Source organism: Hyperolius riggenbachi, chromosome 1 (genome assembly GCF_040937935.1).
Source record: "Hyperolius riggenbachi isolate aHypRig1 chromosome 1, aHypRig1.pri, whole genome shotgun sequence".
Classification (NCBI taxonomy): domain Eukaryota; kingdom Metazoa; phylum Chordata; class Amphibia; order Anura; family Hyperoliidae; genus Hyperolius; species Hyperolius riggenbachi.
In genome coordinates this window covers 608,788,048-608,815,526 of record NC_090646.1, presented here as the reverse complement: position 1 = coordinate 608,815,526, position 27,479 = coordinate 608,788,048, and the positions used below count along the sequence as shown (strand labels likewise).

The window sequence follows — 27,479 nt, the reverse complement described above, 5'->3', positions numbered from 1 at the left end:
CCAGCTGTCTCTCCGTGGATGCACACATCCCCAGCTGTCTCTCCATGGATGCACACAACACCACACACCCCCAGCTGTCTCTCCATGGATGCACACATCCCCAGCTGTCTCTCCATGGATGCACACAGCACCACACATCCCCAGCTGTCTCTCCATGGATGCACACATCCCCAGCTGTCTCTCCATGGATGCACACATCCCCAGCTGTCTCTCCATGGATGCACACATCCCCAGCTGTCTCTCCATGGATGCACACATCCCCAGCTGTCTCTCCATGGATGCACACATCCCCAGCTGTCTCTCCATGGATGCACACATCCCCAGCTGTCTCTCCATGGATGCACACAACACCACACACCCCCAGCTGTCTCTCCATGGATGCACACATCCCCAGCTGTCTCTCCATGGATGCACACAGCACCACACATCCCCAGCGGTCTCTCCATGGATGCTCAGTTGCACACAACGCTCCATGGATAAAGGCAGCGCAGGTCACCTCTGCAGGCCTCCCTCCCCCAGCACACAGGCACTCACTCGGGTGGGTAGAGGCGCAGCTCCTCCACGTCCCCCAGGAAGGAGAAGAGGGTCCGCATCTGCTCGCTGGTGACGGCGGCGGACAGGTTGGTGACCTGAATGACGGTGGTGGTGGCGCCGCTACTCATGGCGGGAGAGGAGCCGGCGATCCCGGTAGCTGAAAGGACACCGGAGCGCTCCCGCCTCAGTGCTGCCACCAACAAGCTGAAGCAGGTCCGCGGATAGAGCACGGAGGGAAAAGGCAGCATGGCAGACGGCTCCCTCTAGCGGCAGAACTCCGCAGCGCCTGGTGTCCTGTGTGCTGCTGTTAGTGTGGAAAACTCACTTCCGGCAGCCAGAGACTGTACGCTGCAGGGGCGCCTGTATCTGGCAGCTCTGTCTCCTCTAGTGCTGCTATGAGGGCTTTTCGCTCTCTAGCCCCTCATGGGCCCATATGCAAATAATTTTTTCACCTCCCAAGAGATAAGTTTCATCCTTTCTTTAAACTAAATTTTCAGCATTTTACAATTGAAAAAGTACCCAAAAGTTAGTGAAAAAGTGCTATCATATTTATTTTGAGTATTTTCTTTCTTGCTGGTGGCTTAAGAGGCATTTTATTACACGTTGAGAAAATATCACCTTGGAGAAAACTCAGGAGAAAAAGTTAATTTTAGGGGGGCATAACTAGACTTAATAGACCCCCCCCCCCCTGCAAAAATGATAGCATTGGGCCCCCTTGGTCCCCAAACCCCATGAAGGTCATGCAATTGGGAGCCAGCGAATGGCAACAGAGAGTCTTCTGCTGAGAAGAAGCGTGTAAAAGCAAGCAGGAAAAAAATTTCAGACGCTCTCTCTACTTGTTAACCACTTAAGGACGGTGGCACTATAGAGCTCTGTGTAAAATCTGCCTCCTCATCGAACCAGCCATATTGGACGTGAATCTGACTTCAGAAATGTTGGATGCTTATCCACGGGATACTAAAGAAAATGCCTGGGGTACTTCAGGACAACTCTGCCTATCTTCTTAAAGTGAGCACAAGGTGAAAATAAACTGAAGAGATAAACAATTTTATTTATCCTCCTACTCCTAAAAATGACTATTTTAAGTATCCCAGGGTTTATTTTATATTTAAACATTTACAAAGTAGGTTGAATGTTTTACTTTCTCTAATCAGTGGCAGCCTATTAACCTTCCTGGCGGTAAGCCGCGCAGGAGGTTTTCTCAAGCCCTGCTGGGCCGATTTGCTTAATTTTTTTTTTGCTGAACGCAGCTAGCACTTTGCTAGCTGCGTCAGCACACCGATCACCGCCACCCCGCGCCGATATCCGCTTCGCCGCAGAGGCCCCCCTCCCTTGGCCCCTGCGCTGCCTGGCCTATCAGCGCCAGGCAGCGCTAAGGGGTGGATCGGGACTCCCTTAGACGTCATGACGTCGGTGACGTCATCCCGCTCCCTCGCCATGGCGACGGGGGAAGCCCTCCAGGAAATCCCATTCTTTGAACGGGATTTCCTGATCACCGGAGGCGATCGGAGGGCCTGGGGGGATGCCGCTGAGAAGCGGCTATCATGTAGCGAGCCCTAGGCTCGCAACATGATTTAAAAAAAAAATCAAAAAAACGGCAGCGCTGCCCCCTGGCGGTTTTTAATAGACCGCCAGGAGGGTTAAGTTTCCTAGAGTTAGAAAAAGGTCAAAAGCTCATGTATTTTATCTCCCTCTGCACTCAGAAGTTGTATTCTGCCAGGAAAACTTTATGGCTGTTATTAGCTTATCAGTGATGTTTACTATATTTCTGACAAAGTACCAGACAAGAGAGAAGCTGTCACTTCCATGCCTAGAAATTAACTCTTTCAGACTGCAAAATAAATCACGTAAAAAAGGCTGGTTATTAATGTTTGGCACAGCACATACACGTTTATCTGCGTACATTTGAATACGGCGCTGGTAGACTTGGGCGCAGGATCCAGCTGTTAAATGGCTGGTCCTGCTTCTGCACAAGTCCGGGGCGTTTTAATTACTATTCCCCTCCAGGCCGACATGGATAGTGGGGGAATGAAATAATTCGGCTTCCAGCGATTGCTGGAGGCCGAATTATTGTGTTTTTTAAACAACTTCGGCTCCGTCTTCTGACGGAGCCGACCTTCCTCACTGAGCGCCGCCATAGACTGATTCCCATTACAGTCTATGGCGGCGCTGGCTGCGCCCAAAGCTAGCAGCGCTGAAAAGCACTGCTCCGCGTTTATCTCATCATGTCACATGTTGCCTCGGGTACTTTTAAGGGGAGCCTAATCACATTTAAAGTGGACCCAAATTAAAAATACAAGATTTCAGAAATAAAATCTATTTTCTAACTTATAATAATAAATAGCAGCGTTTTTTCAGCTGCATGATGACAAATATAAAATATTTTACATTTATTGGAGGAACCCCTCCCTTCCTTTCATATTGCCGGGACAGAATCCGGCAAACTGGTGGAGTAGATGGTGTCCAGCAAAGGAGGAATTGCTAATGGCTGCCATCTGTATAACCCCCTTATGGAAAGAGAAGGGTGAAAAAGCATGCACTGAAATGCTCATAGGCTTGAAGGAGTGTTTATTTATCTTTGTATGTGTCACAGTAGTGCAACTAAATATTTTGGGCATGCCTTTAAGACTCTGACCAGTACTGCAAAGTACTTAAAGATGCATACATTTCTGTAGCTTGTGCTTTCCTCTTTCATTTGATGCCTGAAACGCCATTCTACACCAAATAGTTTTCGTTTGATTTCAATTTACAAATTGCGGCTGCCATCTTGGCTATGTTATAACTTCCGGGTCACCCCTTTCTTCTATGTTAGAGAAGTGCATCATTGAATGAAGCAGGAGGAGGAAGTGACCCGCATGGCCATTGCAAGAGGCTCCTCCAGAGTAGAGTTGGGCCGAACGGTTCGCCTGCGAACGGTTCCATGCGAACTTCAGTGGTTCGCGTTCGCGTCCCGCAGGCGAACCTTTGCGGAAGTTCGGTTCGCCCCATAATGCACATGGAGGGTCAACTTTGACCCTCTACATCACAGTCAGCAGGCCCAGTGTAGCCAATTAGGCTACACTAGCCCCTGGAGCCCCACCCCCCCCCTTATATAAGGCAGGCAGCGGCGGCCATTACGGTCACTCGTGTGCTGCCTGCGTTAGTGAGAGTAGGGCGAGCTGCTGCAGACTGTCTCTCAGGGAAAGATTAGTTAGGCTTAACTTGTTCCTGTCTGGCTGCATACCTGTTCTGTGAACCCACCACTGCATACCTGTGCTGTGAACCCACCACTGCATACCTGTGCTGTGAACCCACCACTGCATACCTGTGCTGTGAACCCACCACTGCATACCTGTGCTGTAAACCCACCACTGCATACCTGTTCAGTGAACCCACCACTGCATACCTGTTCAGTGAACCCGCCACTGCATACCTGTGCAGTTAAGTGAACCCACCTACCTACGTGAGTGCACGCAGTGTGATATACCACTCCGTGCATACCCGATATGGACAAAACAGGTAGAGGAAGATGTAGTGCCAGAGCCAGAGGAAGGCCACCCGGCAGGTCTGCATGAGGTCGTGTAAATGTAATTTCGTGTGGACCTGGCCCACAGTACAGTGCTCGGAAGAAGGCACGTCCCATCACCTTCCAAGATTGTCAGGACGTGGTTGAGTATTTAGCGACACAGAACACCTCATCTTGCTCAGCCACCAGCGCTACTACTAGCACCACTTCCGCTGCATTTGACACTTCGCAAGAATTATTTAGTGGTGAAATCACTGATGCACAGCCATTGTTGTTACAGCCAGATGAATTTTCACCAGCTCATATGTCTGAGTTACGCGGCAACACTATGGATGTAACGTGTCAGGAGGATGAAGGACCTACTGATGGTGCAAGTTTGGATTTGTCTGAGGCAAGCGAAGCTGGGCAGGATGACTACGATGATGACGGTAATAGGGATCCTCTGTATGTTCCCAATAGAGGAGATGAAGAGGGGGACAGTTCAGAGGGGGAGTCAGAGAGTAGTAGGAGGAGAGAAGTTGCTGAAAGAAGCTGGGGCAGCTCTTCGTCAGAAACAGCTGGTGGCAGAGTCCGGCACCATGTATCGCCACCTATGTACAGCCAGCCAACTTGCCCTTCAGCATCAGCTGCTGAGGTCCCCATAGTGCCCACATCCCAGGGTGGCTCAGCGGTGTGGAAATTTTTTAATGTGTGTGCCTCAGATCGGACCGAAGCCATCTGTTCGCTCTGCCAACAAAAATTGAGCCGTGGAAAGGCCAACACTCACGTAGGGACAAGTGCCTTACGAAGGCACCTGGAGAAAAGGCACAAACAGCAATGGGATGGCCACCTGAGCAAAAGCAGCAGCAGCACACAAAAGCAAAGCCACCCTCCTTCTCCTCTTCCTCCTCCTCCATCAGGTGCATTATCTGCTTCTGCCGCTTTCTCCCTTCCACCTTCACAGGCACCCTCCTCCACTCCGCCTCTGCCCTTGAGCGGTTCCTGCTCCTCTGCCCACAGCAGCAGTCAGGTGTCCGTGAAGGAAATGTTTGAGCGGAAGAAGCCAATTTCGGCCAGTCACCCCCTTGCCCGGCGTCTGACAGCTGGCGTGGTGGAACTGTTAGCTCGGCAGCTGTTACCATACCGGCTGGTGGACTCTGAGGCCTTCCGTAAATTTGTGGCCATCGGAACACCGCAGTGGAAGATGCCAGGCCGCACTTATTTTTCGAGAAAGGCCATACCCCAACTGCACCGTGAAGTTGAGAGGCAAGTGGTGTCATCTCTTGCGAAGAGAGTTGGGTCAAGGGTACACCTGACCACGGATGCCTGGTCTGCCAAGCACGGGCAGGGCCGCTACATTACCTACACAGCCCATTGGGTGAACCTGGTGGTGAACGATGGCAAGCAGGGCGCAGCGGACCAAATTGTGACACCTCCACGGCTTGCAGGCAGGCCTCCTGCCACCTCCTCTCCTCCTGCTACATGCTCTTCGCTGTCCTCCTCCTCCTTGGCTGAGTGGCAGTTCTCCTCTCCAGCTACACAGCCCCAGCTCCGCAGGGCCTATGCTGCATGCCAGGTAAGACGGTGTCACGCCATCTTAGACATGTCTTGTCTCAAAGCAGAGAGTCACACTGGAGCAGCTCTCCTGGCTGCTCTTAAGAAACAGGTGGATGAGTGGCTGACCCCGCACCACCTGGAGATAGGCAACGTGGTGTGCGACAACGGCAGCAATCTGCTTGCCGCTTTGCATATGGGGAAGCTGACACACATACCCTGCATGGCACATGTCATGAATCTAGTGGTTCAAAGATTTGTGGCAAAGTACCCTGGCTTAGCGAATGTCCTGAAGCAGGCCAGGAAGTTCTGTGGGCATTTGAGGCGGTCTTACACAGCCATGGCACGCTTTGCGGAAATTCAGCGCAAAAACAACATGCCGGTGAGACGCCTCATTTGCGATAGCCCGACTCGCTGGAACTCGACCCTGCTCATGTTCTCCCGCCTGCTAGAACAGAAGAAAGCCGTGACCCACTACCTCTACAACTACAGTAGAATGAAACAGTCTGGGAAGATGGGGATGTTCTGGCCCGACAACTGGACACTGATGGAAAATGCATGCAGGCTCATGTGGCCGTTTGAGGAGGTGACCAACCTGGTGAGCCGCAGTGAGGGCACCATCAGCGACTTAATTCCCTACGCTTACTTCTTGGAGCGTGCTGTGCGTAGAGTGGCGGATGAAGCTGTGAATGAGCGTGACCAGGAACCGTTACGGCAGGAACAGGCATGGGACCAATTTTCATCAGACCCAGCTGTTTCCTCAACACCTGCGGCAGCACAGAGGGGGGAGGAGGAGGAGGAAGAAGAGAAGTCGTGTGCAGAAGACGAGTCAGACTCAGAGGATGATGAGCAAGGTGTTTCTTTGGGGGAGGAGGAGGAGGGGACAGCGGCAGGAGAACAACCTCAGCAGGCATCGCAAGGGGCTTGTGCTGCTCAACCTTCTCGTGGTATTGTTCGCGGCTGGGGGGAGGAGGTTGACTTACCTGACGTCAGTGAGGAAGAGCAAGAGGAGATGGAGGGTACTGGATCCGACTTTGTGCAGATGTCGTCTTTTATGCTGTCCTGCCTGTTGAGGGACCCCCGTATAAAAAACCTCAAGGGGAATGACCTGTACTGGGTGGCCACACTACTAGACCCTCGGTACAGGCACAAAGTGGCGGACCTGTTACCAACTCACCGGAAGGTGGAAAGGATGCAGCACATGCAGAACCAGCTGTCAACTATGCTTTACAATGCCTTTAAGGGTGATGTGACGGCACAACGCCAGCAAGGTACCACTGCCACTAATCCTCCTCCCGTGTCCACGCAGTCAGACAGGACGCTCCAGCGATCTCATGGTGATGTCGGACATGCGGACGTTCTTTAGTCCAACGCCTCGCCGTAGCCCTTCCGGATCCACCCTCCACCAACGCCTGGAACGGCAGGTAGCCGACTACCTGGCCTTAAGTGTGGATGTAGACACTGCTGTGAACAGCGATGAGGAACCCTTGAACTACTGGGTGCGCAGGCTTGACCTGTGGCCAGAGCTGTCCCAATTTGCCATCCAACTTCTCTCCTGCCCTGCCGCAAGCGTCCTGTCAGAAAGGACCTTCAGCGCAGCTGGAGGCATTGTCACAGAGAAGAGAAGTCGCCTAAGTCACAAAAGTGTTAAGTACCTCACCTTTATCAAAATGAATGAGGCATGGATCCCGGAGGGCTGCTGCCCGCCCCAAGACTAAGTCAGTCCCCGCACACACAGCATCTCTGCCTGCACGCCGTGTGACTGGCTGCCTGGCTTGCCCCAAGAAGACTAAGTCGCTCCCAGTCCCTCCACACAGCATGTCTGCCTGCAGGCCGCTTAACCACCTTCTCCGCCACCACCAACAGGGTCCGGGACTCCAGGCGGATTGCTGAATTTTTTAGGCCGCTGCTAGCAGCGGCCGCTGTAATAATTTTTCTGGTGCGTGTACATGACTGCCTAATTTTTCTGGCTGCACTGCGGGCAGCTGCAACAACAAAAGAAAAGGCATGTACATGCGCCCATTCCCCTTCGTGATCATTACCTTGCCGTGGTGAAGGGGCTTGCGTATCACAATGAAGCAATGACCGGCGCCTAGATGAGTGTCTCGGGGGGCACACCCACGATAATAAGGTCGTTGCCTCATTGTGGTCAGACCAAATTTGATCAGCTGGACAGTCACTGTTCTGTCATTCAGCTACATCAGCCAGGCGACCATATGGGCTGTAAAGCCACCAAAACCTGCACTCTCGCCATGGTGCGCACCAGTCCAGCACGGCCGTCACTACACAAACAGCTGTTTGCGGTGCGTTACACGGTGAGTTTGGTGTGTCAGTGTGAAGCAGTACCTTAATTACACTACCTGATTGATGTATACACATGCAAGATGTTTGAAAGCACTTTAGGCCTGTCATTTAGCATTCAATGTGATTTCTGCCCTTAAAACGCTGCTTTGCGTCAAATCCAGATTTTTCCCCGGGACTTTTGGCATGTATCCCACTCCGCCATGCCCCCCTCCAGGTGTTAGACCCCTTGAAACATCTTTTCCATCACTTTTGTGGCCAGCATAATTATTTTTTTTTTTCAAAGTTCGCATCCCCATTGAAGTCTATTGCGGTTCGCGAACTTTAACGCGAACCGAACCTTCCGCGGAAGTTCGCGAACCAGGTTCGCGAACCTAAAATCGGAGGTTCGGCCCAACTCTACTCCAGAGGGGTCATAGCACGACTTTGTTGGAAGTAGTCTGGCTTAAGTGCATGCCCATGAGAGGTGCTCGGAGTCCCTTTAAAGGACCACTCCAGCGAAAAAAGTAAGCAGTTAAAATCTGACTGAACTGATAGGCTTTGGGCTAGTCCATCTCCTTATGGGGAATTCTTTGTTTTCAACAGCATTTCCTGAATGGCAGTTTAACTGCCAAAATAGTGAGATACCAGCCAGCCTGCCTACTCACTCGCAAACTATTTTGGCATTTAGGCTTAGCAACTGCTGTATATGAAATTCTTATAAAAACAAAGAACCCCTTGAGAATACCCTGTGAGGGGAAGGAGATGTCCAAAACCTGTCGGTTTTGTCAGATTTTAATTGCTTACTTTATTTGCTGGAGTGGTCCTTGAAGTTAGACATTACAGTCATGCTTTGATAGCAGTAGAAAACCAGCAGCTCATTTTGGTTTTTAGTGGAAGAAGCAGAAGGTTCCCTCTAGCCCTTCTTCACATAGGATTCCATGCCAGAAGTAGATAGAACTACCAGGGACATGTACAGTATCTCATATTCCGCCTCACCAGTGAGGAAAATATGACTGAGTTACGCCTCTACATCAAAACTTGTTCTGCATTTGGAATGTGCTGAAGCCTAAATACAGACAAGGCTATTGTGCTACAAACAGCGTGGGCAGCTTTCCGACAACAATAAACAACTAACGGATTGAAAGCAGACTGCAGAGGCAATTATGTCACATCGCTGGCTGAAAAGATATGCAAGCAGGGCATCGGCATAGCAAGGGATAACTAGTCTTAATGTACTGCAGTCACTCCAGTGACAAAACGCATCAGTTTTGTTGCTATAGGTTACTGCACTATGCTCAACATGCCTAAATTTAGTTTAGTCTCACTAGGGCTGATTCACACACACAAATGGGGATCCGGTCTCAGGTCTCATTTCCATAAACGCACTTTCAGCTGCACTTATGGAAACGAGATCATAGGGACATCAGACAGTGCATAGACTGCACTGTCTGATGTTTCCATACATGCACAGGGATCCACCCCTAAATCGCCGCGCACGGTTGCACACATAATTAATGCAATCGCAAGCACCCCCTATGGAGCCATCTATCTGCCAAAGAAACTTGTGTATTCCCAAGCAATAGTTTATGCTGTTGCTCATTTCAGTGTATCTGTAAGATTTCTTCTGTGAATTGTATCCACTTTGCGGAATTTTGATCTTTTCAGAAAAATATAAGACTCTTAATAAAATAAGGTTAAATAAAATGGTCCCAGGCTGTAGGAGTCAGCAGGCTTAGGCAAGGGAAAGGGTGTGAACATTGGGGTGCCGATGATTTGTAGTTACACCCCTGACATGTGGTTTCCCCTGTAATGCAGGGATTCTGGGAGTGGATCTATTGTTCCAACTATTTTGGGTGTCATAATGCAGTTCTATGCACAGATGGCCAGGAATCAGGTTACACTGTTTGTATACGTTACAGCCAGAACCTGAAGTCTGGCCACTTGGTGTTCTGGCCGTTCAAAACTAGAAGTGGCGGTCTCGCTGCGGCCAATGTGCGAAATGAAGATTCCTGGCGGCATAAAAATTAATGAATTCCCCGCCGCAGGCAATGCGAGAAATGAAGCTGCCTCTTTGGCTATGGCCCCTCTCCTATTCCGCTCTTGCATGGCTCTCACAGTCATTCGTCACGGGCAGGAAAGCAGGGATTCCTGCCTTTCGTTCCTTTGCAGAGCGGGTGCTGGCAGAAGCAATGTCTGTAGCCTAAACGCACTGCTTCCCCGCCGCGACCAACGACTCTGAGGGCCATGCAAGAGCGGAATAGGAGAGGGGCTGGGGAGAGGAGCCAGCTTCATTTCTTGCATTGCCTGCGGCGGGGAATTATTCATTCATTTTTATTCCCCCAGGAATCTTCATTACGCACATTGGCCGCAGCAAGACTGCCACTTCTAGTGTTGACTGGCCAGAACCTGAAGTGGCCAGACTTTGGGTTCTGGCCATAACATATACACTTAGCATCTTGACTGTTATTAGACCTTGGCCAATATGCAATTAAAGTGACACTGAAGCGAATAAAACTTATAATGAATTGTATGTGTAGTACAGATAATTAACAGAACATTAGCAGCAAAGAAAAGAGTCTCTTATTTTCAGTTATATAGCTTTTTTTTCTAACATTTCATCATTCTGTCATATTTACAATTACAAACCACACACTGTATTTTAAACTATGGAACAGAGCAGAGCTAATGATCCTTTGAACGCTCCTGCAGTAACACCGTATCTGAAACTGCCTCTCACTGTTCCTTTGATGTATAAGTGCTTCAGAAAATAGGACCCATGTTGGGTCGGAGAGCTCAGAGAAGCCCTTTTGCATATGCAGATATCTGAAGTTTATTAATTCTTCCTGTACTGGAAACAATATGAAACTCTGTTCTTTGCTACAAATATTCTATTTCTTAGCTGTACTACACGTACAATGCATGAAGTTTATTTTAACTTCAGTTTCCCGTTAAGGAGGAACTCCAGTGAAAATAATGTAATAAAAAAGTGCTTAATTTTTACAATAATTATGTTAATTCTTTAGTCAGTGTTTGCTAATTGTAAAATCTTTCCTCTCCCTGATTTACATTCAGACATTTATCACGTGGTGACATTATTACTGCTGGCAGGTTGATGTCACTGGAAGGAGATGCTGCTTGCTTTTTTGGCAGTTGGAAACAGCTGTTATTTCCCCACAATGGAACAAGGTTCCCACAGTCCGCAAATGAAGAAAAGAATGATGGTGGAGCACCGATTCTGCTATTAAGGTTTATTGCATCACGTAGGCATAACAGGCATACCAGGAGTGAAGGGTGAAGATACCGGCCTGACAGCCGTTTCGCAGCTACTGCTGCTTTCTCAAGGCACAACAGGTTCCCACAGTGTGATGTCAGGACCTCAGAGCTGCGAGACACTGACATCACACCGTGGGAGGGATTTCACCACAAAATCAGCCATACAAAGCCCCCTGATGATCCGTTTGACAAAGGAATAGATTTCTCATGTAAAAGGGGGTATCAGCTACTGATTGGGATGAAGTTCAATTCTTGGTTACAGTTTCTCTAAGTATTTCTCCTGAGTTTTGTCATAGGAGATCATTTTTCATCTTCTATTTAAAATAACATTTCAGCATTGTGCAATGAAAAAGTTCCACAAGTTTTGATTTGAGCTTCAAATATAACAGTTCTTCCAAAACCAGAAAAATAACCTCAGACCAGTTTGTAGGAGCATTAGTTTATTCTCTAATTTTCATGTGTTACTTGAGAAACAATTTACTTATATACAAAAAATTGGAATGTAGAATAAATGCTGATCATCAAAACATTACACTGCTGTTGACAAAGTTTCCATGAAAACTAAAACCGCACAACATACCTAACCATGAAAGCTGGGCTGGAGTTTTTTGTCTTTGCGTTATTGCTATGTTTATGTTTTGCAAGTCCATAGAAGGCCTTAAACATATGTACACATTTTTTTTCTTTAAAACAGAAGTTAGGAAAAAAATATATAGTAAAAAGAACAAGCTATTTACACAATAAATAGTGGGAGATTTGCAGTTGAATTTCGTTGACCTCAGATCACAAGACAATGATGGTGTGCGGCGGCGGCGATGTGCATTTGATGCATATATATTTTAACGTGAGCATCTCTGCATAGTTGGGGTTCATACAAATCAGACCCACAATACAACTGTACACAAAGTAGCGGTATGAAACAGTATATGCACACCTATCTGCGCATTTCATGATACCTCTGGCCCCTCCAGCAGGGAGGAAGCCTACTTACAAATGTAGTTCACATTTCGTTAAAAAAATTATAGCTCTCCTTAAAACCTTTGCTTTATATCTGTAAGGTGCGTGAATCTTTCTGGTACCTGGGAAACGCTAACTTTTCATAAAGGAAATCAGTACACAGTAGTTTTTACATTTTCAAGAACCGGGAACAACACAAGAATAAGCTGGCAATACAGGAGGAAACCTCATAGCAGGGACATAACTACAGGGGAGCAGCTTCTACACCACCAGGGGGGCAAAGAGCTGTGAGGGGTCCCACCCCAACTACTAACCTTCCCTTCCTCTCATAAAGGGGCCCATCCTTCAGATCTGGTGTTTTTGGGGCTACACTTATTATGGGTGTGAAGATTGTGATGTCCACACTTGTCTTATGACTTGGGCAAGATGGGCCCTCAGACTGTGAGGGTCACAATGGGAAGGCAAGAGAAGGTGTGTAAATGTCGGGGGGTCCAAAGTGTTGCTGGGGGGCCCCATGACTTGTCGTTGCGCCACTGCCACATACACTGGCTTCTACCTTCATAAGGTCTGTTTCTCATCTAGCACAAGCTTAATGTGGCCTTCAGCACAGTCATGCAGAATGCTACTGTGTCGGGGAAAAGTAACAGCCGTCGTTCTGCATGTTTATGTCTGGAGGTAAAATCAGAGTCTAAATCCATCTTGCAGCAAACTTATTTTAAAAAACAACAATTACATTGGGATATACTGGTCATTACACTATTATGCTGGAGGTCTGCAAGTTCCCAGCATGACTGGAATATGCACCGGCCCTTTTATTTTGTGCCTGAATAATTTAAAGAGAAACTCCAGTGAAATTAATGTAATTAAAAATAGTGCTTAATTTTTACAATAATTATGTATAACTGATTTAGTCAGTGTTTGCCCATTGTAAAATCTTTCCTCTCCCAGATTTACATTCAGACATTTATCACGTGGTGACATTTTTTTTTTTTACTGCTGGCAGGTGATGTCACTGGGAGGAGATGCTGCTTGCTTTTTTGGCAGTTGGAAACAGCTGTTATTTCCCCCAATGCAACAAGGCTCCCACAGTGTGATGTCAGGACCTCAGAGCTGTGAGGCGCTGACATCACACTGTAGGAGGGTTTTTACCACAAAATTAGCCATACAGAGCCGCCTGATGATCCGTTTGAGAAAAGGAAAAGATTTCTCATAGGAAAGGAGGTATCAGCTACAGAGTGGGATGAAGTTCAGTTCTTGGTTACGGTTTCTCTTTAAGGCTCATATTCAATAATTTTCTCACAGGATTGTGTCCCAAAATTACTGAGGTCTGATACAGTATTACTTTTCTTAAAGTAAGCATGTAATTAAAGAGTAAAAAAAAGTTCGATCCGCGTATGAAAGCAGCTGCACTGCACAGGCATCAGTGGGTTTGAGTCTGTGGAGTAGGGCAAAGCCACTCATGCGAGGAGAAAAAAGCTGTGCATGAGCGGCTCCATGCTACTGCCAGGTGCAGCCCTTACTATGCGCCTGCACAGTGTGGTAACTCTGGCACACAGAGGGGAGTGTGGCCGCAAGCAATAGATTGTTTATGGGGGTCGATAAGGGTCAGGAAAGCCTCTGGACCATCCAAAGGCTTCTCCCTACTGAGGTAAGAATCTAAAGGCGGCCATACACTATGGCCACCAAAACGACTCTGATAGATCTCTCTCTTATCAGAGAGGGATCTATTACTTGGCCACTCATTGCCTACATATCTCCAATAGATTTCAGCATGAAATCAATTGAAAATGTACCTTGTCACCTCCACCCCCCCATGTACATGACGTCATTACATGAGATGGGGACAAGGGGTACAGGTGGGCCAGGCAATGGAGAGGAGAAGCTAGAGGAGGCTAGAGGATGCTGTGGATAGGTGAACTGCTTCCACGCTCATCACAGGCCTTGGGGAGGGGAAAAGGGGGCGGAGTTGGGGCCATTACATGGGGTGAGACCGGCCAGGGGATTGTTGAAATATTGAACCATACCATAAGTAGTATAGATGGTTCCATGTTGCCTAATTTACAGAATCTTGTAATTAATTGCAGCAGCCTGTTTCTTTACTCTCCCTGGAGGGTTTTACCCAGATTTACTATACTGTAGAAAATTGAAAAAAAAATAATAATAAAAAAATTATATATATATTGGGGCCTGTATGAAGAGTGACTGTAGAACAAATTTTTTTCCTCTTCCCACAGCCAATAAGATCCCCCTTTTACATATTCTAACCTACTCAAGTAACAGGCAGAGGAGAAGCTGATTGTTTGCTTATTTCGTAACAGAAAATGTCCTACAGTCAAATATTTCACAGAACTAGCTGAGGTAATTTCCCGTGATGGCAGACATCTTATACACCCAGGAGGAAAACTGCAAACTGCAAGAGAGCTTGTAGCTCAGGATAATCTCTCTCCTGTATGGCCAGCTTGAAATTTCATAAAGAAACATTTTGATCAGCACCAATGACTAAAAAAAGCATGCTGCATTCCTATGTCAGACACAAGATATCACTGTTACAGCATACACTCCACATCTCAAATGTTCCTGTTAGCGTGAACTCTCATACTATCCTGTCAGCATATTGCAAATGCATCTCCAAAAGGCATTAAACTCATCTGTATGCATAGTCGTTTACATTTACAACAACATGTAATATTGTTTCAAACTGTGCTACCACACGGTGAACTGAAATGGTACTTTAAAATACAGTATAGGCCACGAACCATTATACGCTTCTGTAAGAAATATGAACATTAAAATGATGATGGGCAGTCCAGCCACATTACCACATGAAATGATTATGCCATGTAAAACAATAAATAAAATTAAATTAAAAAAAAAAACACACACACACACTGCCTTCCTTGATATAACTGTTTGAAAAATATCATGAAATCTTGAGGGTATGTATTTCCAATCTGGACAAGTTTAAATGCATTCAACATGTACATTGTAATAAAATACAGCACATTTCTGTGGTTATGTTTCAAAATAGTTGGTTCTTCTGTAGCAATGACAAAATAATAACAAAATGGTTGCCACGGGGCCATCACGTATTCAAAACAGAGGCAGCCATGTTAAAGACTGGATCGGTTTTTCTGCCAGTCAGTCTTTTGGGATTACCAATAGTGAGGGTCATGTCTAGGAGAACTCATGGAGAAGCATGTGAGGAGTTTGGTCAGGTGATAGGTAGGCAAGTCTCTGATTTGCTAGTCATGATCATGTGCTAAAGCAGGATGTGATCACAGCAAATCAGAGCTTTGCAAATCTAGCAGCTGATCAAACAAATCACATGCTTCTCCATGAGTTCTCCTAGACATGACCATCAATAATTACCGATAGCAGTCAAATGAAAGCGGTCATGTTTGTGACTTAGCAAGATGCTTCCCGAACATCAGTTCTGTACAGAAAATGTCTGATTTGAATGAGAGCAGATGACATCTATTCATGGTTGATTTCCTTTAAAATTTTTAGATTACATATTGGGGAAAGATAAGAATAATGAGTTCTTTTAAAATCAGTGCAATATCGTTTTTGACCCATAGCCACGAACAGATACTGCTCTTGCATTGCTAAAACCTCCTTACCCTCCCAAGAAATGTTGGGTAACTGCTTGTATTTCCTACTGAATTAAAATAAAAACATATAGCCTAGTTTACAATGGAATTCCAGCCAAATGCTTTTTTTTTCCTTTTTTGTTAGCATGAGGAGGAGATTAGAACTTCTGTTGGATTTTTCATGCCATCTATGTCACAGCTGGAGAGATCTGACCTAGACTTCCTGCCCCCACTTATTCCTGTTTAGGTCTATTTCCACTGGGTCCCACGTCTGTTTCCGAATCGGATGCGGCACCCGCGCTACTGTGAAGCTGCCGCGAATCGCTAGGGATTTAGATGTGGCCTGCAGAAAACTGCTGCTTCACCATTTTTTCTTCACCGCATGCAATTTCGGATGCAGCCCATTGATTTCAATAGGCTGCAAATCAGCATCCAAAATAGTGTGCAGAATACGGCGGCGATTTGGGGCTTGTGGCAATGGGGCAATTTGGGGCTAGTGGCCTTCAGTAATAAGGAAGTGGAAGGAAATTCCTCCAATCAAAGATGAGGAAAATATATATATATATATATATATATATATATATATATATTAATTTAGAGTTCCGCTTTAATTCAAACAGCGGATATAGATATCTCCAAGGCTATGTTAATGACCCAAATAGATGCTCAAGTAACACAAAATCAAACAGAACAGAATACCGATCTAACAGAAGAGACAATTAGCCCTAAAATAAACAGTTATTGGTCATCTATGGCACTTATCCCTGGTCTTAATGAACCATGTATTAAGAAGCACTGCAATCTCTATTAATTTACACCAAAGACGCAAAAGTAAAAAAAGAACAATGTTCCTTTGTGAAAAAATAAAATAAGGAGGGGGGGGGGGGGGGGGGGGAAACAACAACAATATATTTACAGTTATAAGGAACAAAGGCAGCTCGTGGTAAATCACTAAAACAGTATATAGTTATAGAAAGCCTTTAATGACTCCAGCACATATAGTTCACATTTCAATGTTCCCTGTAGAAAGAGCCCTTTAACCACTGCCACTAATAACCCGCAGGTCCATAGGACCCTTCCTAAACTCTGTAGCTACTCTCAATAATCCTTCTGACACACTTGCTTTGGTTACCTAGCACCGATCATATAACATTTAGCAAGGCAAGAGGCCACTCTGTCCCCCGGTAAAGATATTGTATAGGTGTAAATCATACGAAAAAGCAGACAATCTTCTCAATAGCGTGTAAGAATGTATTGTCCAAGCTGCTGGGTAACGAGTTACCCGATTTATAAACTTGGGACTTTCAATTTTTGGGACAGATACGCAACTCAATCAAAAGAAAACTCAGAGAACTGCAAAAGCTGGACTCTGAGGTCAGCTAAAATGAGCCTGGGTGAAACTGTCACCACCATCTCCAAACTGATAACAGATACTTCAATTTAAACATTTTCCTTGAGTACTTCTGTTTTCGTATGACCACTCCCATGTTGTTTGCAAGGCTGTAACTTATCTTTCTTCCTCAAGGCTAGTAAAAGTGGCTAGGCCCTGCCCCCTGCTCGCTCCGCGTGAGTCAATGTGGTGGCGGTACGTCATAGGCCAGTGATGTAACGCAATGCTAGACTCGTTGCAGAGGCTGAATCAGATACAGATGCATTAATCACATGATCTCAGCTTAGAGATTTTAAATGAAGATCGGGAATGTTTCCCTTTTAAACTAAAGTAGAAATCAGCAAACAGTGGAAGGTGGGGTAGAACCGTTTAGCAGAGTCAAGATTCAACCTGAAGTAAATCTGTTTAATATCAAAACCGTTACCATAATCAACATATACCAAGTTCTTGTACTCAGAAAACAAGGTGGGTTACAAAAAAAATGCAGACTTCAGCTCCCGAAGATGATCTTGGGCCACTTACTACAGCCCCAAAAGATGTTATTCACACGTGTCTTCAAGAGTTGACATTGCAATTGCACCAATGTTTTGGTGTGTTCAAGGTAATAAGAAAGTAACTTTAAAGAAGACTTCAGAAGTAAGACAAATTTCGAAAAGGTCAGTCCAATCAAAAATAGCATTTTAATAGCAGGTGGAGTCTGGAGGGACGGCTTCTTATATCTCTTGTATAATTCAACAACGGGTCTTTTTCCCAGTCCAACTTGGTGTTTCAGTTATTCTAGCCTACATTTGGAGGTGTCTACATTTTCTGCTGCATTCTCCATAATAGGAAATAAATATTATTAAGAGCACAGAGCAATAGCATTGGCCACAGTAGTGTGCCAACAGAGATAGTAGTAGAGTAGAGTTTTCCATACTAAACTTGTTCCGAGATATAAGAATCCATCCAGTGGTTTACTTCTCCAGCACCCACCAAAAATCTGTGATGACCCCTTTCAAAGAAGCCTGACATTGCTATTACATCTTTAAAATGCTATTTGCCGGGCTCTAGCACAGTATTTTAAGCTTCAGTCTTGTTTGAATCACATAAACATACTTCTGGGTCAATGATTCAGGCAAATGATCAGCACAACAGCCAAGCAAATAGAAAGTCAGTGAATGTAGCCCCATATTCTAACTCACTCCAGGTTTCCATCAAGAACTATAGTTTGTTAGATCTGAGGAACTAAATTTCTAATAGAATGATCTCAGGCACGGTGTACAAATGATTCTTATGAAGGTTAAATCTGTAATTTTTTTAAGTACCACCCAAGGCCTAGCTCTAAAGCATTACCTATATTACATGAGAACAGATAGTGAAAACATGTAAACACACTTCCCATGAAATAATCTCTGTTATAATTTTTTTTTTAAAATGTGCACACAAAGAAAAAATAAAATCAAAACAAAATATACTTCAGACATACCAAACAGCTAGATTCTTCACACAGAATTTATTTAAAAAATGCTATTGATGCCTTTTAAAAATTGCTTTCAGTAATAAGATCCTATATTCAAAGAAAGAGCACTTATTTCCGACGCGAACGCCAGACGGGACAGGAGACCACTTTACCCGGCCGACCAAATTGCACAACTTTGCTTCACTACCCGCCATATTCACATAGCAAAGCCAACACGGTCCTGTCCACCTCTACACCAGTGGTTTTTAAAATGTATAAAATAATTGACAATGATACTAGGTGTGAAGAGAGAAAGGCTTACATATAGCTACAGCAGAGACAGCTCTGCCCCTCTCGCCTGCTTGCTACAATTTAGGCTCAATTTTTTTTTTTAATATCATACAGAGTTTTAGTAACGCACTTTGTCCAAAAATAAACCTACATTCTGTACAAAAACAACACAGGTTTGTTCTTGTAGGCAAGACTGCTCACACATTCATACACTAGAGCAGCAAGGCCTGTGAACCCCCCGGCTGCTTTATCTACAGTGGTTTATGCCCCTAAACCACACATTTTTGAGAATACATTTCTGTACAAATTGTTTTGTCTTGTTTATCAAAATTCCAAGTGCATGATTTTTTTTTTCTCGAAGTTGATTTTGCTTATATACATAGAAAAATAGTTTTGATGCTAAGAGTCTCTCTCGACGCATTGCTGGCTTTCAGTTCATTGTCCTTTTTTCGTTTACACGGCTCCATCACGTAAAACAATCAGCTCCACGGCATTCTGAAACTTCTTCAGCAAAGACACTGCCTGGCTGTGGTCAATGTTCAGGAAGCTGTACCCATTGGCCTGTGAAAAAGAAACGGGCATTTGTCATCTACAACAACAACAACAACAACAAACAACATTTGTAAAGCGCTTTTCTCCCGTGGGACTCAAAGCGCATAAGCATGGCTCCGACCGTCGTGGTACAGAGGAAGAATTTTATAAATCTGGAAATGCCAGGCTAAACAGGTGGCTTTTCAGTCTGGATTTGAATAGCTCCAGGGATGGTGCTGTCTTTACTGGGTGTGGTAGGGAGTTCCAAAGAGTAGGGGCAGCATGACAGAAGGCTCTGTCTCCAGATTTTTTGAGGTGCACTCTGGGAGTGACCAAGTTTATAGAACTTGCTGATCTGAGGTTGTGAGAGGTGTGGTGCAGCTTCAGCAAGTCCTTCATGTATCCAGGGCCCAGATTGTGCAGGGATTTGAATGTCAGCAGTCCAATCTTGAAGAGTATTCTCCATTCTACTGGTAGCCAGTGCAGTGAGCGAAGGATCGGTGTAATGTGACAGTGGTGAGGCTGGTTTGTTAGCAATCTGGCAGCAGCATTCTGCACTAATTGCAGGCGACGCAGGTCTTTTTTGGGGAGGCCAGCATAAAGGGCATTGCAGGAGTCCAGCCGTGATGTGATGAAGGCGTGGACTAGGGTTTGAAGATCCTCTGGGGGAATCAGATGTTTAATCTTTGCAATGTTCTTCAGATGAAAGAAGGAAGATTTAACTACAGATGAAATTTGGTTTCTGAAACTCAATTCCCCATCGATTAGTACGCCAAGGCTGCGCACAAGGTTGGAGCTGTTTATGTCTGAATTCCCAATCCTGATTGGTGTTGCTTTAGGATAGAGCTGTTTTGATGGCGAGCACTGGCTATGAGCTACAAACAGCGTGGTGGCATCTTCAGTGGGAAAATTATACATCTCTTTACATTTATGACTTAGGAAATATACAGTCCTAGACTTACGAACGCCCAACTTCTGAACGACCCACCAATACAAACGGCATGGATTCTGTGTTTCCATGGGAACAAGTCAATTTGTTTTTTAAATTGGACTTCTAGTTTTTGAGAAAATCGATTTTAAAAAATTCAAAGAAAAAATGGCTTTTAAACTTGTATAAGCAGGTGCAGAGGACAGAGGTGGCACAGAGGGGGATACTGGAGGCACAGGGGGGCACAGAGGAGGTACAGGGGGCAGAGATCGCACAATATTCCAATTTAAGAACAGATTCAGGTTAAGAACGATACCTACAGTCCCTACTTCGTTCGTTAACCGGGGACTACCTGTACTGCCGATAGAAAGCCACCCAAGATATATACATACTGTATATATAATTACTCAGCTGTAAGTAGAGAAATTAGTACTGACTCACAGTATAAAAGTGGGGGGTGTTTGCCTTATACTTGAGTCAGTCCTAATTTTTTTTTTTTTTTTTAAGACAAAGAGTCAGTCCTAAATTTAGCCATCCGACTCTCTCCCTCTCCCTGCAGAGTACTAGTGGCCAGGGACTTTGATCATCCCACCTACCCACCAGCACCCAAAGCACGTCTACCTCTCACTATCTTTCCTGTGTGTAATGAAATGCAGTGTAATCGCCGCAACAGGAGCAGCGGGTGTCATGTGCTCTCATCTTCCTCACGCACAAAGTGTCATGTGATTTTGGGAGCCAGCAGTAGGCTAATGCACCCAGATTGGTGTGAATAAGGAAGATGAGCGGTTACAGCAACCGGCGCTGGACTCGTGACTTTGCTTCTGCTGCAGTGATTACTCTGCATTCTATTACACAGAGGGGGAGGATAGAGAGAGATGGCTGCACTTTGGGTGATGGTGGATGGAAGGGAAGGGAGGATCAAAGTCCCTGGCCACTACTGCACTTCGGAGAGGGGAGAGACAATGAGCTGGACAGACTCCCTTCCATTTTCTCTGGAAGCTGGGTTTCAGCCCAAAGCTTATAATTGAAGTTCATATATATTAATATAGGATTTATTGTCATGTATTTTGCTGGGGTGGTATAGCCTAATACTGTATGAACTTGTAGTATATTACTGTTTAAACATATTTTCGGGCACATCTACTCTGATTGACCTGAGGAAGCGGGATAGACCTGCGTTGTCTTACTGTTCTATATCATATTCAAGATTGCTAATTGGCTGTTGTACAATTAGCCAGAATGTCACTTTCAAAGAATAATGAAGTGATGTGAAAGGCAACATATCACAAGGCGGCACCTGGGAGGAGGTATTTACCTGTATTATCTTGTCTCCAGGCTGTAAGACTTTAGATGCTGGTCCTTCAGATTGTACTCGTGTTACAAATATGCCCTGCACAAAAAAGGTGGGAGAAATTTACACGCATCTATCAACATATTTATGAAAGTAGGGGTGGCGCACAAAAGTCCATCCCCATCTGCCTGCTATGAGCGTGAGTGTACAGGCAGGTGGCAGCCCGACCCCGTGCATCTCTTACTCGATCCCTGCTGTCTGTTCTCCCTGGCTTTATTGAAGGGGGGTGTCACCTGCATTTGTTGCTGAATGGGTAACACTCTCATATGGCAGCAAATGCAGGCGACAGGCACTGCGACAGTTAGGGAGGACAAACAGCAGGGATCGCGTAAGAGATGTACAGGGACGGGCCAGCCGGCATCTACCTGTATACTCACCCTCATTGCAGCCAGACTGGCCGTTCTTTTGTGTACCACCCTGTATATTATTTACAACTGATCAAACAGGAGAGTTTAGTGCTTCTCCTATTTTATTTTACACTTTGCAACAAAGATTGAGTCTGAATCAAATATATTTTATCATTATGTTTACAGGTGTACAGAACAGTGTAGGAACATGAATGACATCAAATAGTTTCACTTACGTCATCTCCTGGTCTGAAGGGATTTCCTCTTCCTCCAACACCTCCTGATATACTAAAGCCCAGCTCAGGATCCTTCACCAGCCTCACCCGTACCTAAATTTAAACAAACACATACAACTGATAATCTTGCTTTTTAATACTTCACCTACAAAGACACAGCGAATATTCAGCAAGAAAAGCATCGGTTAAGTCATTGTTGTTCTTCACTCTACAGTGGCACGTGCCCCGGATCTATTCTGGGGTGCCCCGGATGTCCCCCAGGCAGAGTCAGCTGTGGTGCTTCAATGGCGGCCATTCTGGAAGCTGTGGTGCCTCAATGGCAGACAAGCTGGGAGATGCGGTGCATCAATTGGGGTAGGCTGGGTGCTGTGGTGCCTCTATGTGGGCATACTGAGTGCTGTGGTGCCATGCTGGGCACTGTGATGGCTTTATGGAAGCATGCAGGGAGCTGTGGTTCTTCTATGGGGCATGCAGGGAGCTTCTTCTATGGGGGCATGCTGGGAGTTGTGGTGCATAAATGGGAGCCCCATGGGAGGGGGTCCACTAGAAGGTCAGGAAATGCTATGGGGGAACTGCCAGATAACCTGGTGGCAGGCCAGCCCGCCCAGCAGAAAGCCAGACCAGCCAGCACAGAAGCCAGGAAACTTTGCCTATGTATGTGATATGCTGCATGAGAGGGGGCTTCATCCAACATTTTCCTGAGCAGGCCTACTTAGACCGCTGTTCAGTTCATGTAAATTTGGCTCCACAAATAACTTCACGCACATTCTGGTTCATGGACACACCCATTTTCCATCTGGAGTGCCCGGAACTCTTAGGATACAAGCAACGTCCCTGTGGGGCGCCCATTGGGTAGATCCTAAAGGACTTACATTGCCCACCTGAGTGACATACGTCATACTCTGTCTTGTAAGAGCTTAGAGCGAGGTGCTGTCCTGAAGTTTTGCACAGCAGTATATGATGTTACGGGGTGGAGAGCCATACATTTAGAAGCATAAACATATTTTTCTTATGAAATCATTACGGTATACATGACTAGTGATGGGTCTGGGGTACGACTAGTGATGGGTCTGGGGCATGATTAGGGGTGTGGTAGGGGCGTGATTAGGGGTGTGGTAGGGGCATGGCTTAAGTGCCCCACTTTCTCATCTCATAAAGTTGGGAGGTATGCTGGTCAGTGCCATAGCATAGGTTCCTCCTTATTTCCCAACATAACACTATTACTCAGAAATGCTCACTAGATTCTGGTATCGCTGAGCATGTGGGAAGCTGTGTTATGCTGGGAATACACGGTTCGTTTTTGCCTTCGTTTAAACCTTCGTTTCGATTGTGCCTTTTGTCCTTTTCGATCCCGAAATAATCGGTCATACGGTTAATATCACCACCCACGGTTTCGTTTTTTTTTTCGATTCTGATGGTTTCGTTTTTCCAATGATCGAAGGCTGCAAAGAAACGAAACGAAAATCCCTTTTTACAGGGACGGACTAGCATAAACGAATATATAATCGATCTGAACAGCCATCAAGCCTACCAATGGCTCGATTAGATGGATAAAGAGAGATAATATCAAACATGTTCGATCACTAGTCGTTCGTTTTTGGGGTCTATTAATCGAAACTATAATGAGATTATGACTATTTTCACATACGTTTTCAACACTCGATTCGTTTACCGAACGAATCGAAGGTTTAAACGAAGGCAAAAACGAACCGTGTATTCCCAGCATTAGAATGGATCTCTTACCATTGCTGGCTGGGGAGGGTGATGATGGAGTTGGCTGTAGCTGCTCTGTGATCTCGATGGCTGGCACATCTGCCCATTGCTCATATGCATCTGTAAATCAAATGGAAATGTTTAGATGTATTTAGCTGATGAATAGTAACATTTCTCTTAAAGCCTACGATGGTGCACCTTTTTTAACTCTTTTTCTGTTGAAAAGAACATGAACTTTTGGGAGGGGTTTTACAAAGCCTGGTAGAGGCAGAGAGAAGGCTGCATCTTGTTTTTTGTTTTCTAAAGAACACTTTGAAATGGGTCTGTGAGCAGATCTATGGTATACATCTGTAAAGGCCGGATTTAGCATTGGGCACGGGCCTAGGGGCGCCAGTGTGGTAGCAGTCCCATCGCAGCCTGTCCTTTTTGCTTTCTATGCTACATGCACTGAACCAGGCTGGTAACCAACAAGGAAACACAGAGAGCTGTAAGGGTGGGCTAGATGGACAGCTCTCTATGCTCCAGGACCAGTGATGTCAGCAGGCCCAGGATGGTAAGCGCAGGCATGACAGGCAGTTGAAAAGGGGGAACCCACGTGGCATCAGGATCTGCAGGTTCACGAGTTTAGAGGAGAACAGAGTTTAGGGCGCCAGAACCTCTGAAGCTATAGGCTCATGAGATGTAAATCAAGCCCTGTCATTTGGTGAGCTGAAATATTGCATATGTAAATATATCTTTAATAAATCTTCACACAATATATGCAGATGGGTTTTCAGTTCAGTTAATTGGTGTTGGTTTGATAATTTGAAGTTCTAAGCAGCACAAGAGGCATATAGTGGTAACAATACTCAGTGACACAAGACCTGGGAAAGACTGTTGACAGAACCTACAAGGCTTTGTCTAGTGTAACTTCATAACTACCTTTTTTGCACTGTCAGCAGCATTGTCCTTGTGGAGCAAAGTGGCATAGCTTGTCTGCCCAGGCCCAAACACCTCATCCTGAGCAGGGTCTCCTGTGCTCCCAGCAGTGGGGTGCTGTCAGCGTAACAAGAGGGAAAAAAGAAAGTATTTAGCCATTGAAACAGAATAGGCATAAGGAATAATGTGCACCAGAGGCCATAACCAGCAGCTCTTACTTCAGTCACAAAAACCTCAAAACTAAGTAAAGCCAAATAGCAATTAGGATGATAAATGAATGTAAACAGTGTATAGCAGCCAACTAGTAGACAAAAATACCTTCACCGTGAGCTAAATGTGCTTGCCAGTTCAGAACAGCCTGCATCATCCTCCCTGGATTCAGCAGGTCAGTCAGATGTCAGTTAATTAGCTCTTAAAGTAAGAATAACAATAAATGCCTGTCTACATTAGCCAGAGTAGAAACCTTGGCCCATATGCAATTAACGTTTTCTCCCGAGTCTTCTCCTAAGAGATAATTTTTCATCTTCTATCTAAAGTAACTTTTCAGCACTTTGCAATTTAAAAAGTACCAAAAAGTTGGTGAAAAAGTACTATCAATATTATTTTGAGTATGTTCTTGCTTGCTGGTGGTTTAAAAGACATTGGGCAGCATTCGCTAAAGGCAGGTCGGTAAAATCATCCTGTTTGGTAAAATACCGCATTCAGTATTTTACTCTTTTTTTTTCCAAATTCACTAAAGTTTTCCCGCATGAGGCAGAAGTTCGGTAATTTACCGAACAAACATGCCTCAATTCACTAAGCCCTGCTCGGTAAGTGTCACTTACTAGCGTGTAGCAGGGCAGCAGGCAGGCAGGGGTGTTTTCTGTCAGCGTGAGGCAGAGAGCTGCGTGTATGACTCCGAGGTTTTCTGTCCTGTGCCTCCTGTCATCCCTTCAGATGGCATACATATGAAAACGGCGCCGGTAGACTTGGGCGCAGGATACAGCTGTTATATGGCTGATCCTGCTTCTGCACAAGTCCGGGCTGATGTAATTACTATTCCCCCTCCAGGCCGCCATGGATAGTGGGGAATGATATAATTCGGCTTCCAGCAATTGCTGGAGGCCGAATTATTGTGTTTTTTAAGCAACTTCGGCTCCGTCTTCTGACGGCGCCGACGTTACTCACTGAGCGCCGCTATAGACTGATCCACATTATAGTCTATGGCGGCACTGGCTGCACCCAAATCTAGCAGCGCTGAAAAGCACTGCTCCACTTTAAATGTGCTACAGCCACCAGGGGGAGCTCTTCTGCATGCCAGAATACACATTTCCATATCTAAAGGGATGCAAGGATGCCTCTTGTAAAATTCACCTTCCTCTGCTTTGGTATAGTGAAAGACCCTCCACCTGATAGCCCTTCCCAACAAATCAGCGTGAGAAGCAGGGCTGTGTGGCTCTCCCCGAAGACTGTCTGTCAAATCTACTGCACAGAGACTGCATGGGAAGAGTGAGTTATCGGCAGGTATGAGCTGTCGGAAAGTACCAAACACTTTTGCCCGGTAAACAGAATGAGGAAATCTGTGTAAATTGCAATTTCTTGACATTTCCTGAGGCAATTACCACGCAAGTCAGTAATATTAGTTTTCTGAGCGGAAACAGGTTTAGTGAATTGTAATTAGAGAAGGTGGTCGGTAAAATAAGCCGGTTTCAGTATTACTGCATGCGGTAATGCTTTGTGAATGCTGCCCATTATATTGACAAGTTTGAAAATATCACCTAGGAGAAAAAGTGAATTACATACGGACCCTTATGCAATTCACTTTTTCTCCTAAGTTTTTTCCTAGGAGATAAATTTTAATCTTCTATTTCAAATAACTTTTTAGCACTCTGCAACTCAGAAAAATGCAAAAAAATTGATGAAAAAGTACTATCAAAATTATTCGGAGTATTTTCTTGCTTGCTGGTGGCTTAGAAGGTAGTTTACGGATGCGTTGTGTAAATATCATATAGGACAAAACTTAGTAGAAAAGATAAATTGAATAAGGGCCCATAGGGTTGATGCACAACATAGTGGTAATACCGCCGTGCACAGATAGCGCATGGCAGTATTACGCTTATTTCTGGCAGCAAGTACCGTGAGTTATGCTATTAGCATGACCCGGGTTACTCAAGTAGAGAAAACAATTCTGCGGAAGCATGCGTTACGCACATACATTATGCATGTTGCTGTAGCAACAATCGCACTACTCGAGTACCATGGGTCGCAGTAACAGTTTAACTCCGTGTTGGAAATTAGGGCAATACTGCTGTGCGCTGTCTGTGCAAGGAAGTATACCTGTAATGTTGTGCATTAACCACTGTGTGTCTACATAAGGAGGTGGTTTGGTGAGCAATTGCAAGTCCTCAGTTTAGTAACTTGAAGCTACAGGCAGGAGAGGACTTAAAGGACCTCTGTCGCGAAAATCGTAACATTTTTAATACATGTAAACATATACAAATAAGAAGTATCTTTCTTCCAGAGTAAAATGAGCCATAAATTACGTTTCTCCTATGTTGCTGTCACTTACAGTAAATAGCAGAAATCTGGTTCTTGGACAGGTTTTGCACTAGCCCATCTCCTCATGGGGGGGTTCTCAGGGTTTTCTTTATTTTTAAAAGCACTTAGTGAATGGCAGTTGCT

General features: G+C 45.3%; 2 protein-coding genes across 6 annotated transcripts in view; both read right to left on the bottom strand.

Moving 5' to 3' along the window:
- Positions 1-725, bottom strand: part of SREK1 (splicing regulatory glutamic acid and lysine rich protein 1) — a 66,763-nt gene extending 66,038 nt beyond the window's left edge. For both annotated transcript variants that reach the window (XM_068249973.1, XM_068249983.1), the window contains exon 1: positions 535-725. In XM_068249973.1, the coding sequence (XP_068106074.1) occupies positions 535-662 (128 nt within the window). In that variant the 5' untranslated portion in view covers positions 663-725. The remainder of the gene's footprint in view (positions 1-534) is intronic.
- A 17,813-nt stretch (positions 726-18,538) lies between these two features.
- Positions 18,539-27,479, bottom strand: part of ERBIN (erbb2 interacting protein) — a 335,765-nt gene continuing 326,824 nt past the window's right edge. For all 4 annotated transcript variants that reach the window (XM_068249944.1, XM_068249941.1, XM_068249959.1 and 1 more), the window contains 5 exons: positions 24,822-24,935; positions 23,931-24,020; positions 22,188-22,280; positions 21,569-21,643; positions 18,539-19,355 (listed from right to left, as the gene is read on the bottom strand). In XM_068249944.1, the coding sequence (XP_068106045.1) occupies positions 19,248-19,355; positions 21,569-21,643; positions 22,188-22,280; positions 23,931-24,020; positions 24,822-24,935 (480 nt within the window). In that variant the 3' untranslated portion in view covers positions 18,539-19,247. The remainder of the gene's footprint in view (positions 19,356-21,568; positions 21,644-22,187; positions 22,281-23,930; positions 24,021-24,821; positions 24,936-27,479) is intronic.